Below are 25240 nucleotides of genomic sequence, written 5' to 3'. Positions count from 1 at the left end.
ACTCTTTGTTCTGCAAATGGGTGCTGATATTACTCAATCATTTTTGTGCTTCTTATCCACATCTAAGTTGTACTGTCGACAGCAAGGTGCTGCTTATAAATTTCACTATACTGAGATTTGTATTTGACAACTTTGTGCTTCTGTTCATTAGAGTGCTGCAACGAAAACATTTATGAACTCAGTTACAAATCTGCATATGGGTACTGAATGTAAATTGCTCTATGCTGCACTTGAGAGGCACATATGGCTACTCAGTACGAAACTGGGTGTAACTTTGTATCAGTGTGTTACCTATGGATGTCTTCTCCGCAGTTATAAGTAACTGGATGCTGTTCTGCATCTGGTACAATGCATGAATTGTTTTCTTCACCTGATGGCTGTGTCTGAGTAATTTATTGTGCACTTTGGTACCGCTCAAGATTGTTCCTTTCAGTATCTGTGATTTTCCTAGTCCCAGTCTTGGTTCTCTTGGATGTTATTTAATTAGTTCTACTTTTTAGTGTTATAAGGTACCAGTTGCACAACTTCTCGTCTACAACCTGTATTATGCATTCTGTCTATCTCCAAAAAGTCTGTGTTTGGTGCTTCTTTATCTAAATGACTAACAACACCTGTGTTTTGATCTTGGGAATAAAAATCTATGATGCATCTGACTGATGCACACTGATTGTGCCCTTTAGATAATGCAAACAGAGGGAAGAGGTTGCTGACCAGCACCATCCCTGTTGCATACTCCACATGTAGCTCCCTCCTCCACTATCATGATCCCTACTCATCCTTACTCAGCCATATTCATATGCCTCCTATCCTCACCAACCAAATCACCCAACCTCCCAATCCACATCTTTGATACTCCTACCCATTGCTTATAGAATGCTAACCATCTCTTTATTGACTTGTATCCTCCTTTCCATCTAAAACAGATCAGTACCACTTGCCTTCACTTCCCTCCTACTATATTGCAATGCCCCCTTGCTCACACCTGATTCTACCTACCTGTTCATCTGCTTCTTCCCGTGATTGCGATCCTTCCAATCCAAATCACACCACCCAATTCCTACCAATTTCCCTTTTTCCTTCCCAAAACTTTTGCCCACTTCCCTCATCAGTCTCCTCTTTTCACACAATTCTAACTTTTTTCCACTTACATTTCTAGCTCATTTTCCCCTTCTCACCTACTACACCTGCCCACCCACTTCTTCACACTTTCACTTTCCTTTCTCCTTCCATTTCATGTATCCTCCAAGGCAGCTCTTCATGATCCATTCAGAATTTCACATCTCCGCAACATGCTCCATGAAAATGGCACCTTTTCAACCTACTGATATATAAAAATGTGCAAGGCACAGGGAACTTGAGATATGCATGAATATGTGAAAGGGAGCCCCAATTGGAGGTAGGGGTAACTCTTTTCCTATTCTTGTACCTCAGTGGGCTTATGATATTGTACCACTTCAAGGTTCAAGGAAGAGGAATAAACATGATGAGTCACGCATATCTTTTTTGAGCCAGGGTTAGATCCAGGAGCTTACCATCGTCTGGAAAAATTCGAGCACTAGTACCAGCAACATGCATCGCGAGGGGAGGAAGCATCCTATACTAGTGTTAATATTGGGCATTATGGACCATACAGTAGTTCCGTTTTTGTTCAGATGTACCACAATGCTTATCTATCCTAGGGAGCTTCTATTCCAGGTGGTCGTGGTTACCTTCACCACAGTGCTGGAAAGTACACATTTTGAAGTAAATATTCACACACTCTTCACCAAACATGCCATTTATCATAACTTTAGATATTCTTACATCTGAATTGTAAAGTGTGCCAATGATTCAACCTCGTAACCCGTAAGTGAGATCAAAAGTTGTCAATGGGAAACCAAGCGAAATCCTTATTTACCCCAGGCCTACCTTATTCTGAATGATACACAGTGTGTTGGCTGCTTCTCTCAACAGTACCCTGTTCACTTAACCGTAGGGAGAAAGGAAAAGGAAACGGGGTGCTAATTCAGTGTTCAATTGTTTAGAATTCCCAAAGCACAGATGCTCAGGATAGGACAGCTCTACCTCAGTCATTTACTGCTAGAAAGAATTAAATCTCACTGTTTTAGAAGGGAAAGATGATCAGAAAGTACAAACAGACCAAGATAATGAACAGAAAAAAAATATTCTCCACAGTGGAGCATGAGACTACCTGAACAAAAGGATGAGGCATCTACACCATGAAACAACCTTGTGTTTTTAATGGCCCAACCAGTAAGCACAACAACTCCAGGATTTTGTAAAACATGGACACTAGTTATAAACATACAAGTAATTTTCTCTAAACGTGTCGGACAATTAAGGAGACAAGAAAAAATATATGAGTGGATGAAGGTATTTATAGCAGATAGATAGGATCATTTAAAATATTCAGCTTTCACACTAATCGTACTGCCTAGGTCTGGGACTGACTCACCCCTGTACAATTGCAATGTGACCAGAGAGGGGAAGATGTTGTCATGACTACAGTCAGAAGAGAGGGTCCGGAGATAATTCAGGACAGCACAGCCAGTGTATACTGAAACACACCATGATTTGGCCCAGAAAAACAAGTGAGAGAACGAGGGTAGCAAGAGTACTGCTAAATGTCTCACCTGAACGTCTTTTGCAAGGCTTGCTATTGCCTTTGGGGCCATTTTGATGTTTCTTGTCTGTTGACGTGGATGTCGGTCCTATTCCATTCCCAACCTTCTTCGGTGAAGGCTCCATATATTTGGACACTACAGCTGGTTTCAGTAGCGATGAGACTGATGCAGTGGATGAAGAGGCTGATGAAGAGGTGACATCCGTTTTGGACGCAAAATTAAGTTTTAAACTGGGCCTGTCTGCTTTCACCAGATTAGGAATTTTTTCTAAACTGACAACAGGAACTCTGCAAGGCAAACAAACTGAATCATTATTTTTTCATTAGCAGAGACAGCAGTAGTTTATTTATAATACTCTTTTGTGGGGAGATATAAAGCAGGGTTCTGGCATGTTACTGTATTGTAAGTAGGGTAGTATGAAATAATACCTATATTTGTCTCTTTATAATTCCCTCTTTCCATTTTTTCTCATACCGATTTTGTAAGTAATAATTCTGCTAGTCACGGATTAAAGACACCAAAGGACCAGGCATGTAAACAACTGTTCTAAATGAAACCGGTTCTAAGCTCTCCTCTGACCTGCTGCTATTGCTTAGGTGTTTGTAATTTCCAAACATGACACAGTACTTATTGTTGAAGACCTGTTACGTTTATCCTGGACATCTTTCATAAATCCTTCAGGTTCAGTGATAGTTCCGAATGGGTTAAAGGTAGACATATTTAAACCTAGGACCACATGCCATTAGAAATATGACTGTTTCCCCACCCTTCTTCAAACCTTTAAAAAGACTGTGGCGATACAGTTGCAAGCAGACCTGCAAAGTCATCACTGGCTACAAGTCATGCAGTCAGATTGCATACATTTATAGGCACAAGACTGTACTGGGCTATGTCATAATTTTACAGCATACATTAACAAACAGCACCACCTGCAACCAACACAAAAATACCATAACACTTAACAAGGGGTCTCACCACATACCATGCCAACACACCATACATTATAAAGTCCAACAACACAGTACATCAGTTCATACCGTAAAACGTAAGACAACATTCTGCAACACACCATAAGATTCCTCCATATTCTCATATTGTGTGATCCAACACCACACACAACAAAACACAGTTACTGCACCACACACGGCACAATCATACCACATCGGATAACAGCATGTTTTGCCTGCCACCAAGCACCACACGTGACTATCAGGAAACACAATCACTATTATGAAACGGGAAATCTGGGCATATAGAGAGACAAAAACAAGTGAGACAGGGACACAAGCAGACAGAGTGATATGGAGAATCGGATTCAATAACAACAGGTGGCAAATACAGTACAAAAGTAATACAAAACAAGGAAACAACAAACATTGTGACAAAGTCATGTCAAATCACCCAAACACACAAACACAAACGTGCCCTTATAACATAAGCCGTTATCGGCTAAGCCATCTTGCCATATTAAAGATTCATCTATTACGGGTGGATCATGTATCCCGGGGCACCACCGATGAGACCCAATGAAATTTGCCAAAAAATGAGCCGATTCGAAGCACCATAGCAGCCATTAGCATGAGCTCAAAGGAGAGACACAAAAGGAAAAAGACGTTTGCTCACAGTCAAACATATCGGCAATAGTGCAATTATCAAATTAACAGGGTCAGTCTGCAAGGCAGTAACAAAAACTTCTCATTGAGGGACAAACGTAAAGCATTTACCAATGATAACAAAGGATTTTCGAAAGGCGAGCCCACAAAGGAGTGAAAGTGATGGCCGTGAGGTGGGCCTGGTTAAAAGCCCACAATACTAACAATAGGTCAAAACAATTGTGCGCTCGATCTAACAATGGGACTACCTTACCGACCCCCCACACCCGGGTGTCATGCTTCATCATCTGCCATCACACGCTCACCAAAGCATCCTCTAATGGCAGACGGGCCCTCGTCAACAGGCTGAGGGAGAGTTCTAGGTAGAGTCAGGGAAAGGGAGGTTGCCAATAAAACTCTCTACTACCTAGCAAAAGGACAATCTAATTTTATTGAGAGGCAGATGAGGGATGACTAAAATTTATAATAGGACAGATGAGACTCAAGTATGATACTCCTGTCCAACTCAGGATGACATGTTTCAGCCCCTAGTTGGCCCACCAAGGGGTCCAGAGCTTTATTCAGGATCAAAAGGAACCTATGTGACCTTAGCTATTTCTCTAATCACAATGCATAGACACACACACTGTGTACATGCATACAATGCCATATCTTTAATTTCTGGTTACTTAAATCAGGAAATGTTTCCTTCTTTCAAGGAGGTCCTTAACTATGGGAAGGTTGTACTTCATGGTGGAGCAGAGAGAGGGATCCTTGTTGTCACATGTTCGTCAAAGGTCACCCCCAGCGGATCACCTACTTTGTGTTCCATTCTCCTCCCAACGCTAGTCATGTTAAAGTCAAGCACAAGTAGACAGAAATCAAGAAGTCAATGGTAAACCTGCTCTTACTGATCTACAGGAGAGCAAGCGAACAACAAAAATTATGGAGATTTGGACACACACCATATAGGATGTAAAAAAGGGCACAACATTCACCGCCCATGCAGAGGCCCGGTACCACTTTAAACACAATAGAATGTGCTAATTTTGTCAATCACTGATTACTTACTTGTTTACTCTCTACCACAACGTGTGCATTTTCCTCTGGCTCACACTGAAAATAAGTCCTCTCTGAATGCCTTAATAGACCATCTGGGCAATACAGTAGCAGATAATAAAGTTGCAATTTTGTTGGTGATGAGTAATTTTGCTACCCCCCCCCCAAACTTACAAAGTCCTGTAAAAATGGCACAATACTCTATAGTGGAGCCCTCAGGCTGGCCTACCAATTCAATGTAGAAGAGTACAGGAACAATCCTTGTTTTAGGGATTTGAATGATGTTCCTAGCTGGTATCTGACGAAATGATATACACACAAAGCATCACAAAGAAAAGAAGTATTTGATTATTTTTTTACAACATTTATTAGCCTTATATGGCTCTGTGATGTTATGTCTAGAGAAAGGACATGACAGAGCCAGTGCTTAATTTGTGCTTGTTGTTTCCGGTGCTGCGCACCAGCACTTATTTTTGAGGGTTGGGCTTATTCTTCTGCCTCAAGCATTTGCTGCGAACAAAAGACACATATGGGACAGACAGAGGAAGGGAAAAACGAAAAAGCATCACAAAGGGAGAAAGTAGAAAGCTGCTTGAGTGAGCTGAAGGAGCAGCGAGTGGCTTTAAATGGATTGAAGAGGCCCAAGATGGCTTCAGGATTACGCCGCCTCAGTATTCCGTGTTCACAAATTTAATTGCAGCAGCCGCGTGTTTAAGAGGAGGGCTTTGGGCACCAGCACCTTTTTATTTACAAATTAAGCACTGGGCAGAGCTATGCCTGGAGCTGCACAGCACAAGTTGCCAGGAATAGGGAGCTAATTCAAATTTTCAGATCTCATATGGCTCATGGGGAGATTCAAAAAGTGAGGAATCGGTGGCAATATATATTCATCATAAAAGATTCACTGGCTAATGGAAGGAAGGTAAAAACAGTGTGTGTTTAATTCTAAGGCCATCTCTGTTAAAGCTAACGGAGTTGAGCAATAGGGTTGCACCAAAATCTATAGATTCAAGTGTAAGGCACACGCCTAAAATAATATACTATGTTTGAAACATTTTGAGAGATACTTTGCTCTTTGATTTATTCTTGGAAAGTTATTTCTCCTCTGATGTCTCACAGTTCCAGCCAAGCCTCAGGCAAAGCCAACACATTTTTCGTCATTGGGAATATCCCCATGACTTCATCAGGGCTGGAAATAACATAAACAACAGCCAATGTAATAATATATAAATAGGTATTTTGGTATACCTTCACCTCATCAACCAGAGATTGTGCTATGTTGTGCACATCTCTTTTTGTAAGTGGAAATCCATGCACACTTGCAACCACAAAGATAATCTTGTGACAATGAGAAATCAAGATAATGATAGAGCCTAAAAGTTTCCTACAACTTATTTTGCATAATAGAGAATATACTACCGACAAATAAGAAAAGTTCACAGTGTAAAAATTACTTGTTGAATAAAAAAGAGAACCGATCCAATAGAAACTAATGAGCCCGAGTGATATCAGTCCAACATTAACTTCACATGCTAGTGTGACCCACAACACACAGTTTTCAGGCATCTACTGTCTATCACGTATCTAACTCCTAAAATACTGATGCCTTTGTCGGTCCGCTATAATCAAACCTCTGTAAAGTCAAATTCCTGTTTCAATATAGACCATATTCTTGATGAGTACATGAGTGATCGTATTCAATAAAGATTGTGCTTGTGAGTAAAAAATGTATATGACACTCACCGATAATGTTTCGTAATCAAAGTCTTCAAACATTTTTATGTCCAGAATTTTGAGCAATAGTAATGCTTCAAAGTCAGTGCAAAAAATTATATGCTACCCCAATACGGTCCTAGACAAATCTCCGACCGCGGACGCCAATAGTCAACTTACCGCATGAATTTCCAATCCGGCTGCATCGCAGGCGCACACAACTGTGAGATGCCCTACGGGGGCACATGACCCATTGGCTCAATCTCATGTTCACAATGTATTGGGCTCTCTGCCTGTCTGCCATGTCCAGGTCTTTGCCCCTCTTCCACGCTCAGCACTTTATCTCTGTGACATGCTTAGCTATCCATAACTCTGACATTATCTTTTCTCCATCCCTCTAGAACAGGGTGTCCAACTTCTCTTTGGTGAGAGCTACTTCTGATCAGCCAAAATCATAGTGAGCTACTGAAGGCCAAGTAACTTGTCCACTGTTGCCGACAACCCCACGCCCAGCTTCATTGACTTTATAATGTCCAGAGAGACAAATGCTATGGTTTGAACAAAATACTTTGACTAGGGGCAATATGACAAGGCTGCCAGGTGTATTAGTGAGAGTGTGGTCCTTGGGGATGTATGAACATGTGTGCGTATAAATGGGATATATATGTGTATGGGTGACTGAGAGCCTGTGTCGTATGTCCTTCTGACACAGGACATACTTTTCGCCATATGTGGCATTGTTACATGTATAACACAAGCATGCAACCATTTTTTTTAAATGGTAGAAATTCAAAGTGCAGAAAAATGTTCTGCAAAAATGGCCAAATTATGGAACATTTTCATGCAGTTTAAATTTCTACCGCTAATATAATGGCTGTATTTTTCAGTTATAAATATGGCACAGTGTCCACTAGCCAGTGTGAGTAAGATGCTTGCTGTGTGTAAAGCCGACACTTTGAAATGGGAGAATATTAAAGTGAAGAGTTAACTTTATGTTTATATGGATTTCATAAAACTCACCACTTAAATTTTCTCCCGTTTACAAGTGTCACATTTACAAAAGCCGGCATTTTGCTCCTGGTAGCTTCTAGACACAGATCCATAATTATAACAGAATATCAAGATGTTTGTTTAAATAGGAGACATTTAGAGTGAAGAAACATGCTTCATAAAACATTAAGACAGAACTGAAACTGGAGCTTAACATTTAGCCATAATGTGTTGTAGAAATATTTTTCTTCACTTTAAATTTCTCCCATTTAAAAACATAGCTATTTTCCAGTTATAAATAGAGCACAGTGAACACTGGTCACTGGCAACAAGAGGCCTCCTCTTTGTAAATATGACTCTGACGCATTTGGTTCTTGACACCACTCTAGTACTTTGCTCTTTGCCCCTCTCTCATGCTCAGCTCTTGCTCCCTGTGGCAGGTTCAGCGCTTGGTCGCAGTGGAAGGCTCAGCTCTTGCTGCCTCTGGCATGTTCAGCACATGGTCCCCTGCCATGTAAAGACATTGGTCCCTCTGGTATGTTCAGCTTTGAGTTCCTCTGGCATACTCAGCTTCGGTTCCCTCTTGTCTCTTCAGGGCTTGGCCATTCGGGCATGTTCAACTCTAGCTCCTTCGAGCTCACGCTCAACTTTTGGCCATCCTGGCATGCTCACATTTTGGTCTAGGTGCCATGTTTAGCTCTCTGTCTGTCAGATTCACCTGTTGGTCCCGCTAGTGTGTTCAGCTTTTGACTGCCCTGATGCATCCAGCTCTTTGCCACCTCTGCACTCACATCTTGGTGTTCCTGTCATGTGCATATTTTGAACCCTTTGGTATGTTCAACTCTTGGTCCCTCTGATACACTCAGCTTTTGGCCAGTCCAGTGATTGGTCGATTCCTTTTTGTTCCCTACGCTCTCTCCACTGAATTGTCAGTTCTTTCCTTTTTTGACTAGATGTTGGGTATCAGAAATGTTCTCTAAAGAAACAAACTAGAATATCTCTTTGCATGCCCTCAACATTTATTGTTCTGTACATCTCCAGCTTCTCCTCTCATATAGAGTATCTACTGAAACAATAAAGTTTTCTAGGATTTTATCTCTAATGCAAAAATCTAAATAACAGGCATTTCCAATAAGACTGATAACTGTTAAAATAAACATTGGCAAAACCAACAGTTCTGGCATTGGCTGCTGGCCCACTCAGTCTGCAAAAGCCGTTTTTTGTTTGTGAATGTTTTTGTATGAAGTGACCATTTGTATAAAAACGCTTTATCTAAAAGCCGCATATATGTATTGTTTTTATGCAAAAGCACACATTGACCAATCAGTTCTTGGCACTAAAGGGGACCCTTTATTGTGTAGTTGTGCACATTGTGCAACAGAAGGGCGCCATCACTCACCGTCAGGTAAGCCAATGGCTGAAGTGGGCTACTATGTGCCCTATGTTGTATGCTTTGGTGGGTGGAAGCAAAATCTGAATGCACTACAGCAGACCAGTGGATGCAGAAGGCGGAATGAAAGCTCTTGTAAGTATGTACAGTATATATATTTTTATTTTTAAAAACAAAGGTCTTGGCTATTGCAATGCCTAAAAAGGAATAATGAAAGCCTATACTACTCAGTTACACACACAGTGTTCGCAAGTAAGTGCCAGTGCGAGCAGACTTAAGCAATGCAAAGACAATACCACGAAGCAGGCAACAATATACCACCTTTTGAATGCTTTCATTAATTATTTATTTGCAAGGCTGCTCTACACGCCTGCTGTTCCGCAAAATGCAACTCCAATAACTTACAAAAGTTTGGAAAAAAAAGCAGAGACAACAGGCAAATCAACACACCATAACAGAATATCTAGGCATAACACGTACTCTTGACATTAAAAGAATCACAGATTACTTAAGGTCACACAGAAAATTAATTACCAATAGGTGTATATTCTTGCATTAACAGTGATATAGACCAAAGGTGTATGGGAAATTAATAGTATTTCACTCACTACACAGGAGTTTACAGCAAACCGTGCTCACAAGCACGACTTGGACAAATGGACTAGAAAGAAAAAACCTGGGTTGTGTTTCATCAGCATCTCTACGACCTGCTGTTGTCAATACAGAGGTCTCGATTTTGTTAGCCATGTAGTGGGGATGCAATGGCTGTGCGCCTCGTAATGTGGACATGTTCTACTATCGTATAATGTGAAAGTGGTGTACCTGAGAGTATGCCACTTTCACATTTTGTGAAACAGACTGTCGATGCCGTACTTTCTGGCATTTACGACAGATACTTTACTGTTTTATCAATGGGAAGCTGTTTGGCAAAAACAATGCTTTAATATGTGCTCTAATCCTGGAATGTGTGATTTTAGTGGGATGCACAGTATTTCAGTGAGGGAGTAAAATAATGTCATAAACAACTTGAGAAAGGTGTTCTCCAGTTGGTGCTGACATTCAATGGGTTATAATGTACGATGGGATATGGACCAGACGGCTATAAGTAGTGGAGCGATAAAGTGTTGTCTATTGGGACGTGTTTCACTGTTCTTTAAAATCTTCCCACATAACATTGAAGGTCGCATGCAAACTTAGAAGGTTGCCCATGAGTTCTGTCTCCAACTGCTAGGTGGTCCTTAGAAACCAACTGCGTCACATCCCAGAAGGCTATCCTCAAGTTGCTGTACCACACATGCAGTGCCCACGCTTCTGACAGAAAATGAGGCCCTAGGCAATGAGCATGGTGGGGTGTAGCAAATAGTTCAACTGCGAAAACGATGGAAGGCACAAACAAAATTAACACTGTCCAAAGATCACTACTGATTTCCATATAGAAATGCGCCTTGTAGATTCCTAACAGACAGAGCTTTCCCTCCCTTTACAAAGGCAAGCTTCCGTCCCTTTACAAAGGCACAATCACGTGTGTTATAGTTCTTACCTTAGTTTATCTTTGGGCACCTTTGAAGAGATGACTTTGTGTGGCTGTTTTACACTGGAGGTGAATCCATTGTCTTTGGACCTTCTGAATGGCTTTGAACCATTGCCCAGAGGGCTAGGAGAGAGGATACTTTCTTTCGGCTTCATCTGCACTACTGTGGTTTTGCAAATGACAAGTAGAGAAGATGGAGCAGGGGGAGACTTGCACATTGGACCGTATCTTGGTTCTGAAAAGAAAAGCAGAGAATCAGTATCCCCAAGGCCTCTTAAAAAACAGAAAATAACTTGTATTGCGGTCTCAGCAGGCAAGCGCATGGTTTGTTAACATGATGATTCTATGTATTTACTGAAAAGACTCGTTGTTCAGACTACCTGCCACACAGGGGGGTCGTGCTAGAGTTCTACAAAAACTCAGAAATGAACAAAGTTCACCTCAATCTGTTCATGCCCACTACAGAAGGAAGGATCATCTACTTATCTAGAAATACATAGCTGGGAGTTGAGCCCTTCAACTGGGGCTTTAATTAGCCAACCCCTTTTGTCATAAAATACAACCCGACATTGCTCAATCTAGATGTTGGACTTAACTCAAGAGTTGCCTAGACCCATACAAAGGGGAATAAATTAGGGATAAAGACTGATGATTCCGCAGGCACTGCAAACTTGAGGTAAGCGGTTTTGAGTACATGAAAAATAGGTGCAAAATAACAAAATCCTTTTGGACAAATTGGTGGGTAGTGGTTGTGTTTGCATTAGTTCCTGGAAAATCTAACACGTTTTATGATAATGTACTATGAAGGAATCTATCAACGAAAGAAGCCCTGAAACTCCCATTGAATAATTCGCTTATGGGATGTTATGGCTATGACAATAAAGCCTAAAAAACAATGATATTTGCCAGCTATAGTCAGGGCCACTTACATTATGTGGCAGGGGAGCACCGAAGTATGAAGCCAGATTGACTGAATCATGCGGCAAGAAAACACAAATTATGTGGCATGTTTTTTTGTTAGTATTGCTTATTTTTTTACTCATATTACTAATGCCCAGGCACATATTTTACCTCATTAGTACCGATTTAACAACTTAATGCTTAAATAAGCAAATGAAAGTTGACTAACTAACGTCTGCGAATATATACTGTCACATTTTTTTGAAAATTTAGGTCCGTTTGAGCTTAAAACATTTTTTGTTGCTGGTAAAATTTGCAGATTATCCAACGGATGATGGATTATGCGGCAAATGCAAAAAAAAAAAGGCAGCAGAAGAATCCCATTATTCCAGTGGCACTGGCTATGGTGCAAAATACAGTTACAACCTCCGTCTCATCTCAAACTGTTTCACAGGTTGAGAGCCAGCTTCTTTGATAACTAACATTTTATAGGCACAACCCTGACCTAAATGTTACTATCTCAAAAGGTGACAGAGAATGGCGTTCTGCTCAAAACCAAAAGGGAGGCTGGCATGGCGTTTGGAGACGTCCAGACTGCGATTTTAGCATTCATCAGCCGTGCATTGTGGTAGTAGAGGAGTTCTGGTTATGTTACTCACCACAACTGGTAAACTTCCGTAGTTTAGCTGTTGTGTGTCATTACAATAACATCCCTTAAAATGAAGTTTCAAGGGCAGTTTTCACTGATGTTATTAGACTCCGATGTACGTAGGCATTGCTCTCTTATAATACAGTTTACTCAATGACCGCCTACATTTTTAACTATATATTTAATAATGTCTTGCCAAAGCAATGATCCTCTGCACACAGTCTTAGGAAGTGTACATAGGACTTTGGCGCAGAACCCATGCCCATGATATTTGATTGAGCACAACCTTGGGCCGTGCCCAGGAGGCACTTCGAGCATCCATCCCCATGTCCACAGAACCGACTGTGCCGAGGCCTTGGCTGTTACACTCGAAACGGGCGAAGGGCGTGGCCTTTAGCCACACCTTAAAACCAACCCCATAGCTAGGGCCTGAGGCCATGACTATCGGGACAGAGCCAGATCTATCCACAGAACCATCTGCACAACCGGGCCAAAGCGTGGGTGTGACATCTGGCCAGAACGTGACCCTAACTCCTGTACGCACTGAACCAGCTGTATGCATTTAACCTTGTGCAGCGAATTTTGGGCGTAAGGCCACACATTTATTATTAATTTAATAAGCCATGAGAGCAGGGCCACTGGAATTATGCGGCAGGAGAGAGCCAAATTATGGGCCAGGGTTGAGTGAATTATGCGGCAAAAAAGGCAAATTATGCAACATAACGCGCACATTTTGTAATAGCATTTTTCCATTATTTTGTCATTTTTAAACTTGCTAACACTTTCTGGGCATTGGTTGCACCTCATTCACAGCAGTTAAATACCCAAATATATCAAAAGGCAACAGAAAGGTGAGCAGTCCAGCTTTGCAAAGGTCCTTCCACTACATGGCAACAGGTGTTGCTGCATTTTTAGTAACCTCTGAACCGTGTGAGCTAGAAACCAATTATTTTTGTTAAAATCTGCAGATTATGCGGCAGATGATAGATTTTGTGGTAAATGCAGCAAATCTATAATTATGCAAAAATTGCAGCAGCGGCACAATCACATAATTCGAGTGGCCCTGGTCATAAGTAATGTAATATGAGAGGTCATTAGCAATGCATTATAGAAGTGCAAGTTATAGCTAGTTCAATAAACTATAAGTGGCATTTCAGGGTTTCTCGGGTTTTCAGTTAAAACAAAAGGTGTTAGACTATAGAAACCACTGAAATTCACCATTTAGAGTTAATTGAAGAAACTATAATTCGTGCAACTGCCACGCAGAGCTGTCATCAATTATGTAATTTCGGATGTCATTGGTGATTTTTTATATATATATATATATATACGTGATCAAGGCTACGGTTGAAACGCGTTGTTCTGGGAGGAAGCATTGGTGAATAAAAGTTTTTTGGACCTCCATTTGGTGTCCGGGAACTTTCTGCTAGTAACAGGAGGATTGTTGGCAATATATATATATATATATATATTCACTTAAAAAAACAAAGGTTACCAGTACTTTATAGTTAGGCTCACCTGTTAAATGTACCAACCCATAGAAATTCACCTGTGATAGTTAGAGTTATCTCAAGTAACTATGACACGTGCCCTAAGGTAACAACAACTTGCGCCCCCCCGCCATGAACAATGTTTTCATCACAAATTTTACTGCAAATATAACACTGATATTATCAATGATGTTATCAAAGATGTTGGGTAATTAGCAGCGCATGTTTTTTTAAATGATTTTTTTTTTTAATTCTATTTCCAAACTATAACGTCCCTGTAGCCTTGGTTTTTTTCAGTGAATTTCTATGTTTTTTTAAACGTAAAGTAATTTTCATTACTATGCGTTAATCTAACCTCCACTGCATACAGCCTTCGGCCATCCCTACAACCATCCAACTCTGTGCATGGCCTGGCCCCAGGGCATGGTCTGGGGCCAGGCCCTGCAGTCAACCCCTATAACCACCCAGCTGTGCACAGCAGAAGTTGGCCACAGGGCCTGGCCTGAGGCCAGTCCGTGCGGCCAACACCCCAAACCACCCAACCTGCGCACAGCTTTTGGTCATGCACAGCAGTAGTTGGCCAGAGGGCTGCATGGCTCTCTACCAGGCCGATCTCGGGGACAATCTAAATATTGTTTTTTTGGGTGAGAGGGTTGCGTGCCTCCTCCCAAGGCTGATCTCGGCACAAGGGACCCCATCCCCCAGGGTCTGGCCTAATTATTTATCTTTTGGGGGGAAGCGGGGCAGCGTGCGTTGGAATATTGGAAAAAAGCCTACTGGAAGTGGTGGTCCCTGAGGCTGCGGGGTAGCCACTGCCTTTTGTAATTGGTGCACGGGGAGATGGCTGTCCCAGAGGCTGCGGGGGGATGGGCGGCCTCCATTAATAATTTCAATGGCGCCGGGAGCCTTTTTTTTCCCCGGGAAATCCACTGTGATGTTCACCAAATTTTATTTAAAAAATGCTATTTGGCTCTGGATGGGTCCCTCTGGAACTCTAGCATCAGAGCTAAGTGTTCAGGGTGTCCCTACCCTGCCCCCTTTTGTATTTTTCATATTTTTTTCTGGCACTCGGCTGAACCCAAGTACCAACATGGGTGCCAACACATCCTTGCTGACGTATTGGCAGCCAATCAGTCTCAGCATCCCTATATATACAGATTTGGATTTTCTTTCATTTCTCTAAAACTACTGAACAGATTTACACCAAATAACAAAAAGGCCGCTTTCTGAACCAAGAGCTACATCCAGTGGTTCAGACGCTATTGGTGTTCAAAATCCCTATGGAAAAATGCATAGGGGAAAAAGCGTTTTGGGACATCCTCTTTTCCTCAACCCCCACTGGGCAGATCACTCCAAAATTTTCTAGTCAGACGCTGAGGTGAGCAATATATTTTCTTGGAAAATTTTGTGAAGACTCATCAAACGGCGCCAATGTTATTAGCAAAACAAAAAATGCAATTTCTATAGAAACTAGGTCCTAACTATAATACCTACTGGCGACCACCACTAGGTTATATATATATTATTATATATATTATATATATTTTTAATATATATAAACGGCGCCAATGTTATTAGCAAAACAAAAAATGCAATTTCTATAGAAACTAGGTCCTAACTATAACTACCTACTGGCGACCACCACTAGGTTATATATATATTTACATATATACACAATGCCTAGTAGTGGTCGCCAGTAGGTATAGTTAGACCATGTTTCCACAGAAAAAGCATTTTTTGACTTGCCTATATCTTTGGCGCCGTTTGACGAATCTTCACAAAATGTTCCAAATAAAATGTTCCTGAAAAACTTGTTGTACAAGGGAAGTTTTGGTGCAATCCGTCAAGCAGGGGCCGAGAAAAAGGGGGTGGGATGGGGGGGTCAAAAAAAGTGTGTTTTCCATTTTAATTTCCATAGGGATTTTGAACACAACAGCCCGACCTGCTGAATGGAATGACATTAAATTTGCCAGAAAGGTAGCTCTTGGCCCAGAGAGAAGCCTTTTTGTTGTTTGGTGTAAGTTTTTGAGATATAAAAAGAAACAAAAACATAGATATCTGGAGGCGCGAAGGCTTCATGAATAGTCCCGATCTAGCGCAGAGATCTGATTGGCTGCCAACACTTCAACCAGGAAGTGTTGGCAGCTATTTTGAGACTCAGCTTCAGACGAGTGGCAAAAAAAATAGAAAACGGACAAAATGAAAAGCGGGACCCTCTCCCCCAAGGCTTGAACTTATTTTTTTTTTTAAATCAGCATGAAAATCGTGACAGATCAGCAAATTCACCTTGATTTAAAATTTAAAAAAAGCAAGCATGGTCTCCCACACTTACTTTTATTTGTGCCCAAGGGTGGGCCAAGTCCTAGGGGTACTGGGGGTGAAAAAGGGAGGGGGGCTCATAGGACTCCTATCCTAGGGCTTATATTATCTCCGGAGACCACCACCTCCCCGGGCGATGCTGTTAAAATATGCAGAGGCGCATGGCCCCCCGCACCCCTGAGACCACCACCTCCCCAGGGCAAAATGTATAGTTGTATTGGGGGAGGCCAATACAGCCTCCCCCACAGCCCCAGGGACTGCCACCTCCCCAGGGTTGAATATGAAATTTGCACAGGGGGGCCCGAATGGACCTACCACAGCCCTGGGGACCAAAACCTACCTGGGGCAATTGATTGCAATTAAGGGAGGTGGTGGTCTCCAGAGATAATATAATCCCTAGGATAGGATCCCTATGAGCCCCCCTCCTTTTTTCTCTGGTTTTGTGCAAGTAAATGAAGAACTTAACTATAACGTTTATAACATAATATTACTATTTTAAAATTAGGAAGCTTAAAGCCACTGAAAAGATGGGTAGGCTGAGTAAATAGATAAGGAAAGAGGATGATGTACTTATGCAAATGTCTCTCTCTTTAACCATATTTGTGCTGCTTTGACATCGGGTGTTGGGAGGAAAGCCTAAGTGGGTCCTGGAGGCTTCTGGGATGAGACTGCCAGAAGATTCTGTCACCTCCTCTCATTGGTTAACCTTGTCATGGGTCAGCCAATAAGAGGAGGACCTGTCCTTACTCGTCACAGAGTGAGACTTACAGGCTGTACCCCACTCTTTGAAGAGGCATCACTGATGGAGTGTTGCCTGGGCACTTAAAACTGAAGTGCCAAGGTCTGAGTGACGTGCTCCATCGTCATGAAGGGGAGGGCTTACAGATATTTATTGGATTCAGTAGGTCACGCCATCAGGACTGTGAAATCTTCAACCCAGTAAAGTTCCGCTCAGGCAGTCTTTCAGCGCATGTGCAGAGACTGTCTGCCTGCCCTGAATGTAAAGAGTGTCTGTCAGGCTGACCTTTCTTCAGCCTGACACTCTTCATGCTTTGAAGCAAGGTGGGCCCCTTCACCCTTAATGATGGACTGCGCCTGCTAAAAACCTGCACCTTTCTTCACATTCTTAACTCATTGGTTTCATACCTGCATTAACATCTCAATGCTGATTTACTTCAGGCCTGCTCCAAAGGAAAGACTTTATATTCAATAGCTGCCATTTCATCAAAATGGTGTTTAGGAGTGTCTTGCTTTTGTCTTGAATTCAAAATGTAAGTGCTCTAGTTCTTCATCAGAACTCTGTGAGGAGCTGTTGGTGTGTGAAGTGCATATTTCACTCTGCATGTTGAAATGGATAAGGAAGATATCTGTGAATTCACTGAAAATGTGCCCTCATCTATGACAAAAAGAAACCCCTCCTTTTGTTTGTTTACTGTAGTATATTCTGTATAAATTCCCAACCAGCTTTACAGCTTACATTCCAAAACAAAGGCGTTTAAGTTTCCCACACTTTTACCATTAATTCAGAATCCTAGTGCGGTAGTTATCCATTAGAACTGTGATGAAACTGCAGTTGATCTCTAGGAAGCTAACTGATGGACTACTGCTGGTGTTGAAAGTACACATTTCTAGCTGCATTTTAGAAGGTTTTACTGACGTTACTGAAGATATTTGATAACTTAAAGTGTGAGCTTGCTTTTTTTAGAGAACTAGCCAGAATTTCTATGACAAAAAGAATCCCTTCATTTTGTTCCTTTATCAACATTTTCTCTGTAGAAAAATGCTTTCACTTTTGTCATAAATACAAAATGTTAGCACTCTAGTTGCTCAATAGAACTCTGTTGCGATACTGCAGTTGATCACGTGTGAGTTAAGAGAGAGACTGCTGCTTGTGTTGAAAGCATATGGTTCAGTCTGCATGACAGAACGTTTTACTGACAAGAACGAGAAATATATTTGAGAAATTATAGAAAATGTCATCATTTTAGCTTTCTACAGTACTAACCATAATTTCTAAGGAAAAATGAATCCCCTTATTTTGTTATTTTCTAGAGGAACTGTTTTAAGTTTTACAGCTTTGATTTCATAAAGATGGTGTTCAAGTATGCCACGCTTTTGTCATAAATACAGAATGCTAGAAATCTAGTTGTTGATTAGACCTCCGTGGGAAAATGCAGCAAAAAATGAAAAATCTAATGAAAGGCTAATGTTGGAAGTACGTTTTACACACAATATCAGAATTTATTCTCACATGGCTGAGGATGATAGAATGAACTTATTCTAGATTCTGGAACACCTTACATAACCTATATGGGAAAATCATAAGAGAAAACATTTTGGGCCCATATTTATACTTTTTTAAAGCCGCATTTGCACCACTTTTTGACGCAAAAGTGGCGCAAACTTACAAAATACAATTGTATTTTGCAAGGTTGCGCCGCTTTTGCATCAAAAAATGCCACAAATGAGGCGCTAAAAAAGTATAAATATGGGCCTTTATTTCTCACACATATTTCATCATATCCCAGCAGAAAGTCAGCATTTTTTTAAATGTAAAATCACCAGAAATTTTAAAATCAGTATAACACCATTAACAGATAATTTATATTGTGGCTTAAATCTTTTATCAACCTTCTTATGTGTTCATTTTGTGACACTCAAACACAGTTTCACTAGAATGCATTTCAATGGGGATAATGTCCGCTAGTCTTATACGGCTGCCACAACCTGCCCTACTGGGACACCCCATATGGCCATGGGAGTCAAGGTGTGCTCACCCTGCCATCTTATATATTTTTTAAATTCATTTTCATTACGCAGCAACCATGTCACTGAGTCCGGTAATGGCTGCCACTACATATTGTTCATGTAGTGGCCAGCCAATCAGAATTAACTAGTTCCCGTTATATTGGCCAATCAGAGCATATCCAGCTATACATAAATTTTCAACTCCTGCATGCCTGGCCTAAGCCCCTCATTAAAGACTAATCTCTTGAAAATGGTGAATGAATTTACACCAAATCACAAAAAGCATGCTTTCGGAGTAAAGCTGTAACATTTTGCCAAATTTGGTGTAACTACATTTACCCATTTTTTCTGTATCAACAGCAATGTTTCTTATGAAAATGAACATCAGAAATTGCACTTCTGCGCCCCCCTTCTTTTCTTGGTCCCACCGTGATGGATCAGCATGAAACGTTCCACGAAGGAGCTGAAGTGGATGAAACTTTTTTGGAAGATTTATGCAAAATCATAAATTATGCCAAAGTTACTAGCAAAACCAAAAAGGAGATTCCTGTGAAAACTTTGATTTTACTATGACTTCACAAATGGGCGACCGCCAATGTGTAATTCATTCAACCGAAAACTTTAAAAGTCTAGAAATTCACCATTTAAGGTACCGTCATGAAGACATACGAAAACATGTTTTCACTGCTTTTATCTAACACTGTATGGTAAACCTGTGTGTAAATTTGTCATGGAGGGAGTGCAGTTATATAAGGGATACAGTACCCCATGCCATACATTATAAGGATATTGAAAGTCATTGAGGGGTTAGATAGCCATAGAGGGGAATGAGGCTGAGTTCCTTTATAAGGTTATGAAACTTCGAGGTGACTTGCAATATCCTTATCATGTACGCCAGGGGTTACTTTATCCCATACAATACATGGCCACACCATCACATTTCCCACAGTCCACTTAAAACCTTGGTGCACTGCTCTTTCATATGAAAGAGCAAGGATGTATGCACACAGGAAGAATAATAATAAAACCTCCAGTGCAAAATGAAACACACCAAACACCTGTTAGATATTTGTTGCAAACAGATATTAGAAAGAGTTCAATACAGGTCCGTTTTTTTTTAAAACAAAAAAGCTGCAGTAACTCGGAAAGTGTAGAGATATGCAGAAAGATTCTGGCTTTTCTCTATCTAAGAGGTGAAATAATAAACATGTTCTCTTTCCTTCTCATTGTAAGCCAGAATAATAAAGAAGAAGAAAGAAAAGCAACATTCAGTTTTCGTTGCTAGATAGCTGCTTCAATAATGCTCCGTCACATGACCTGCCTTTTAACTCGGCTGTCAGAAGTCAACTGTAATAACTTATGATAGTCGAGTTCTGACATCTTTTCTTTATAATTGGGGACTGGGTCCTTCACAAGCCACTGATTATAAAGAAATCAGAGACTGACGTTGACACAGGAATTTCTGACTCCTATGTATTATAATGGGTCTTAACCAAAGAATTTTCCAACCTTAACAAAGGTCGAGTCATTTGGGGTGTTGCATTCAGCCCTCTTATTTATAACATCTTATTTTGCGATGTGAATAAGAAACTGTAACTTCTCTTTCACAAAGATTTTTTCAGTGGCTAAATGAAACTTAATGGGCAACAGTGAATTATCGTTCACTGTTGCATTATTGGTTCCAGTAACATAGTAACAGATTACAGAGCATTCTTGCACCACGCAATAACACACCTGTAAAGGATTCCCATAAATTATGGTCTGTTAAACCACTGCTGTTTTGAGATATATATTCACTGAAAATAAACGAAGGTTTAAGTGACGTTATAGTTCGTTGAAAAGTTCAGTTCCAGCGTGACGTTTTAATCTAAAAAACCACTGAAATTCACCACTTATACTTATTGCTACTAATCATAACTCGCCCCCCTCCAAGCACAGGATTGTCATCAATGATATCATTTCAAATGTTATCAGTGATGTCATAGAACATGTCATTAATTATGTAAAATGGGTGGTAATTAGCAGTGCATGGTGAGGGCACAAGTTATATTTACCTTACAGCATGAGCTCTAGTTACTAGCGATAACCATTCAGTGTTTTTTTTAGTTTAGAATGTTACATTGGCACTGAAATTTTCACATAACTGTAACGTCACTTTAACCTTTGTTTTTTTTTCAGTGAATTTATAGGTTTTTTTTTAACATAAAGTAATATTCATATGCAGGCAACCCCTCGCAATCTAGCAACCCTGCGCCGCCCCTGGCCCTGCAAACGACCTCACGAAATCAGCCAAACCCTGCTGGGGGAGGAGGTCGGACAGCCCCTTCGCCAAGCCAGTACTGGGCCCAGATATGCTGGGCCCTTTGTTTTTCAAAAGGGGAGGAGGTATGCACAGTCCACTCCCCAATCCAACATTGTCTTGGGGACAGCATCCTCAGGGCCAACAAATATATAATTAGGGTAGGTGAGGTGCATAGTCCCCACACCTGATCCTTAAGAGGGCCAGGGGATCTCACCCACCAAGGCCAAATACATTAACATTATGGGAGAAGGGGGCGTGTGGCCCCATACCTAGCAAAATAGGCTCTGGGAAGCCCCCTCCCAGAGCCTTAAGAGACTGCCCAGACTCCATACTCCAGGGCCAAATACTTTTACATTAGGGGAGGTTAGTCACCACCCCCTCACTAAGCCTAAATGGGCCCCTGGGACACCTGGCCTGGGGCCATAATGCAATGATAAGGGAGGGGGCGCATGGCTCCTCTTCTCGAGACTTAAAAGGCCCCAGGGAACCCATATCCCAGGGCCAACTACTTTTCTATTAGAGAGGGAAAGGCATGTTAGAAATTCAGCAGTTCGAGTTATTTCAAGTAACTGTAACTCCCGCCCTAAGGTAACTTTAACTAGTGCCACTGCCATGCATTGCTATTTACCCCAGATATTACAGCACTCATGCCAACTTCTATAACGTTATTAAAAATATAAATGAAGCATTAGCAGTCAAATTAATGAAGAAAAACCTGTGCATGGCGGAGGCACGAGTTATAGTGACCTCAGGGTGCGAGTTATAGTTACTGTTATAGTTACTTGAAATAACTGCATCTATAACGGCAGAATTTCTAAGGTTTTGTACGAGTAAATTCAGAACCTATTTATAACCTTATATATATATATATAGAGAGAGAGTGAGAGAGAGCGATATACATAGATAGATAGATAGATAGATAGATAGATAGATAGATAGATAGATAGATAAAGTAGATAGATAGGAGATAGATAGATAGATAGATAGATAGATAGATAGATAGATAGATAGATAGATAGATAGATAGATAGATAGATAGATAGATAGATAGATAGATAGATAGATAGATAGACTGAAATGCATTTACTAAGAAACCTTACAAACTCAAGGAATTTGCCAGTTATTGTTAGTTACAGAACCATCACTCTGTCCCAAGCATTGACATCACAACTTTTATCACTGTAAACACATCAATGGTATCACTACCAACTGTATCACAGAATAAGAATTTAGGTTTATACTACACTTCAGTTACTACTACCGGATTTCATGGTACATGAAATCACCAATGAAATCATGAGAGCTTTCCACCAGCATAAACTGGACGGCTATTACAATTGCAGGTAGGCTAGCCGACATAACCTTTTCTAGAAAATTGAACTGTCGTCAAAGCTATCAATGGAGAAAATGATGAGAAGAATTGGGAAAAGATGTTCCACAGATAGGAAATTTAAAGAAAAGAAACTGGAGTGATAACTATAGTTCTGTTACATGACATGCTACAGTTACTGTTGAGGGTTTTTTGAAGGTCATGGTGTATCTGATAAGAGAACAGTCTTTGATGTTGCTCTTGAGGTGCTAATAAATGGATTGCGCAGTGTGCGCCTGGTATTGCTTAGGCAATGGGTAACAAAAGGAATGTACAACACACCGGTTTTAATGCAAGGTAACAGTGACTTTACCTGATAGGGCATACATCTGGGGGAGAAAAACCCAGCACAGAACACAGAAGCACCCTTGATGAGGACACAAAATTACATAAGGACATATAAAAGTAGTGGCCAGAGCCAAACATAGTTTGGAAGGTATTAAGAGGGGCTCATAAACTGGTGACAAGAAAAAGAATAATAGCTTTTTAGTGTACTGATTCAAAGCACATTTCTATGGTTTAAAAGTACTATTGAAATAGTATAACATTAGAGATGTTATAGTTACCCAGTTTAAAGGTACTCAACTTACCAACCTTGGAAGGATAGAAGAATGAGTTGGCCTAGGTGACATTTAAAAGTGTGATCTGATGTTCAAAGTATATGTCAGTTGCAAGTATAACTAACAGTTCCAGCTCACTGATGAGCAACACTAATATGGGAACGGGGTCAACAAGAGGTTTAGAGTTAGTTGCCTTTGCATGAGGAAGTAAAGTTTGGGGCATGTAGTGTACACCTCTCCACTTTATTTGGATTGGTTTGAGATGCTAAATTTGCAAGCATTGTTAGAGAAGTCTTAAGAAATTTAGGGCCAGATGTAGGAAACGTTCAGCGACTCGCAAACGGCAAAAATTGCCGTTTGTGAGTCGCTAAACGCGTTTCCCGATGCAGAAATGCATATTGCGAGTCGGTACCGACTCGCAATATGCATTTCAGAATCGCAAATAGGAAGGGGTGTTCCCTTCCTATTTGCGATTCGGAGTGGAATGCAATACCATTTGCGACCGCATATGCGGTCGCAAAGGGTATCGCAGTTACCATCCACTTCAAGTGGATGGTAACCCACTCGCAAATTGGAAGGGGTCCCCATGGGACCCCTTCCACTTTGTGAATGGACCCACAAATATTTTTTCAGGGCAGGGAGTGGTCCTAGGGACCACTCCCTGCCCTGAAAAAATACCGAAACTAAAGGTTTCGTTTTTTTTTTTTAAGTGCAGCTCGTTTTCCTATAAGGAAAACGGGCTACACTAAAAAAAAAAAAACTGCTTTATTGAAAGCAGTCACGAACATGGAGGTCTGCTGACGACAGCAGGCCTCCATGTTTGCGAGTGCCTATACTCGCTATGGGGCCGCAATTTGCGACCCACCTCATGAATATTAATGAGGTGGGTCATTGCGACCCCATAGCGAGTCGCAGTCGGTGTCTGAGACACCGTACTGCATACCAATTTGCGACTTGCAAATTGCGAGTCGCAGGGACTCGCAATTTGCAAGTCGCAAATTGGTTCTTTGCTACATCTGGCCCTTAGTTACTGGTTGGCTATGGTATGCACCTCAGCCAGGCATAACCCACCACTTTAGTCAGAGCAAGAGGGCTAAACACCCAAACTAACCCCTGCTGACCCCCTTTGTAGCTTGGCACAAGCAGTCAGGTTTATCCCAGAGGCAATGTGTGAAGCGTTTGCACAGCACTCACAATACATGTGACACAATAAAGGCACCACAAAGGATACACAACAACAAGTTATATAAAAATAAACTGTATTGCATAAAAGATCATTAGACCACAAACGACATACATCAGTAATACCCTGCTACAGAACATTACACAGGTAACTAGTACTCTGTGAAAATAAGCATTAGTCAGGTAACCATATAGTTACTGGTATTCTGCAACACAAGCAGTAGTCAAGTTGTCATTACCACCAAAAATGCAAGTCATGGTAAACACCTAATCATAAATGCCAAGAAATGATCAGGAATGTACATAGAAGAGAAATATTTCCCCATGGCATAAGTGATAATAAACATGTTGTCATGAATGCCAAGTTCATCCTCATGCACGCGCAGATCATAAAACGTTACCATAGGGCATAGATCCTATACAACATTGCCAACCCCTCCACTTTATATTAGGCAGATCCTGCAATCGTGCACATCATCCCAATCATAGTCGTGTGACATGGAACAAGAATCAGGTCATGACATAATACAGAGAAAACACGGAGGGTGAAGAAGGGAACAGGCACCCCATACATATGAGTCTATGAGGCCATCGCGCACTTGCGCTCCTGGGGTGACCTAATTTGTGGATATCCATAAACGGGGATGGGCCCGAGAGTTCCTGTGCTCTGGTGCCCCTAGGTCCGCCAACTGGTCCCCAGTGGGACAGGGCCTCCGAGGAGGTTTTGATCCCTTCCTGCAGAGTTTGACCCCAAAACAACAAGGCACCTGTGATCCCCAGTAATTCTCCAAAGGGGGTGTAGAGAACAGAAACGCCCATACA

The 25240-nt window shown here is 41.2% G+C and overlaps 1 protein-coding gene across 2 annotated transcripts in view; it reads right to left on the bottom strand.

The window, feature by feature from the left end:
* Positions 1 to 25240, bottom strand: part of ATXN7L1 (ataxin 7 like 1) — a 530170-nt gene that overhangs the window by 465172 nt on the left and 39758 nt on the right. For both annotated transcript variants that reach the window (XM_069229851.1, XM_069229852.1), the window contains exons 2-3: positions 10909 to 11134; positions 2634 to 2911 (exon numbers count right to left, since the gene is read on the bottom strand). In XM_069229851.1, the coding sequence (XP_069085952.1) occupies positions 2634 to 2911; positions 10909 to 11117 (487 nt within the window). In that variant the 5' untranslated portion in view covers positions 11118 to 11134. The remainder of the gene's footprint in view (positions 1 to 2633; positions 2912 to 10908; positions 11135 to 25240) is intronic.

The sequence above is a fragment of the Pleurodeles waltl genome, chromosome 4_1, assembly GCF_031143425.1.
Source record: "Pleurodeles waltl isolate 20211129_DDA chromosome 4_1, aPleWal1.hap1.20221129, whole genome shotgun sequence".
In the NCBI taxonomy this organism is placed as follows: Eukaryota; Metazoa; Chordata; class Amphibia; order Caudata; family Salamandridae; genus Pleurodeles; species Pleurodeles waltl.
This window is presented reverse-complemented; position numbering and strand designations above follow the sequence as displayed.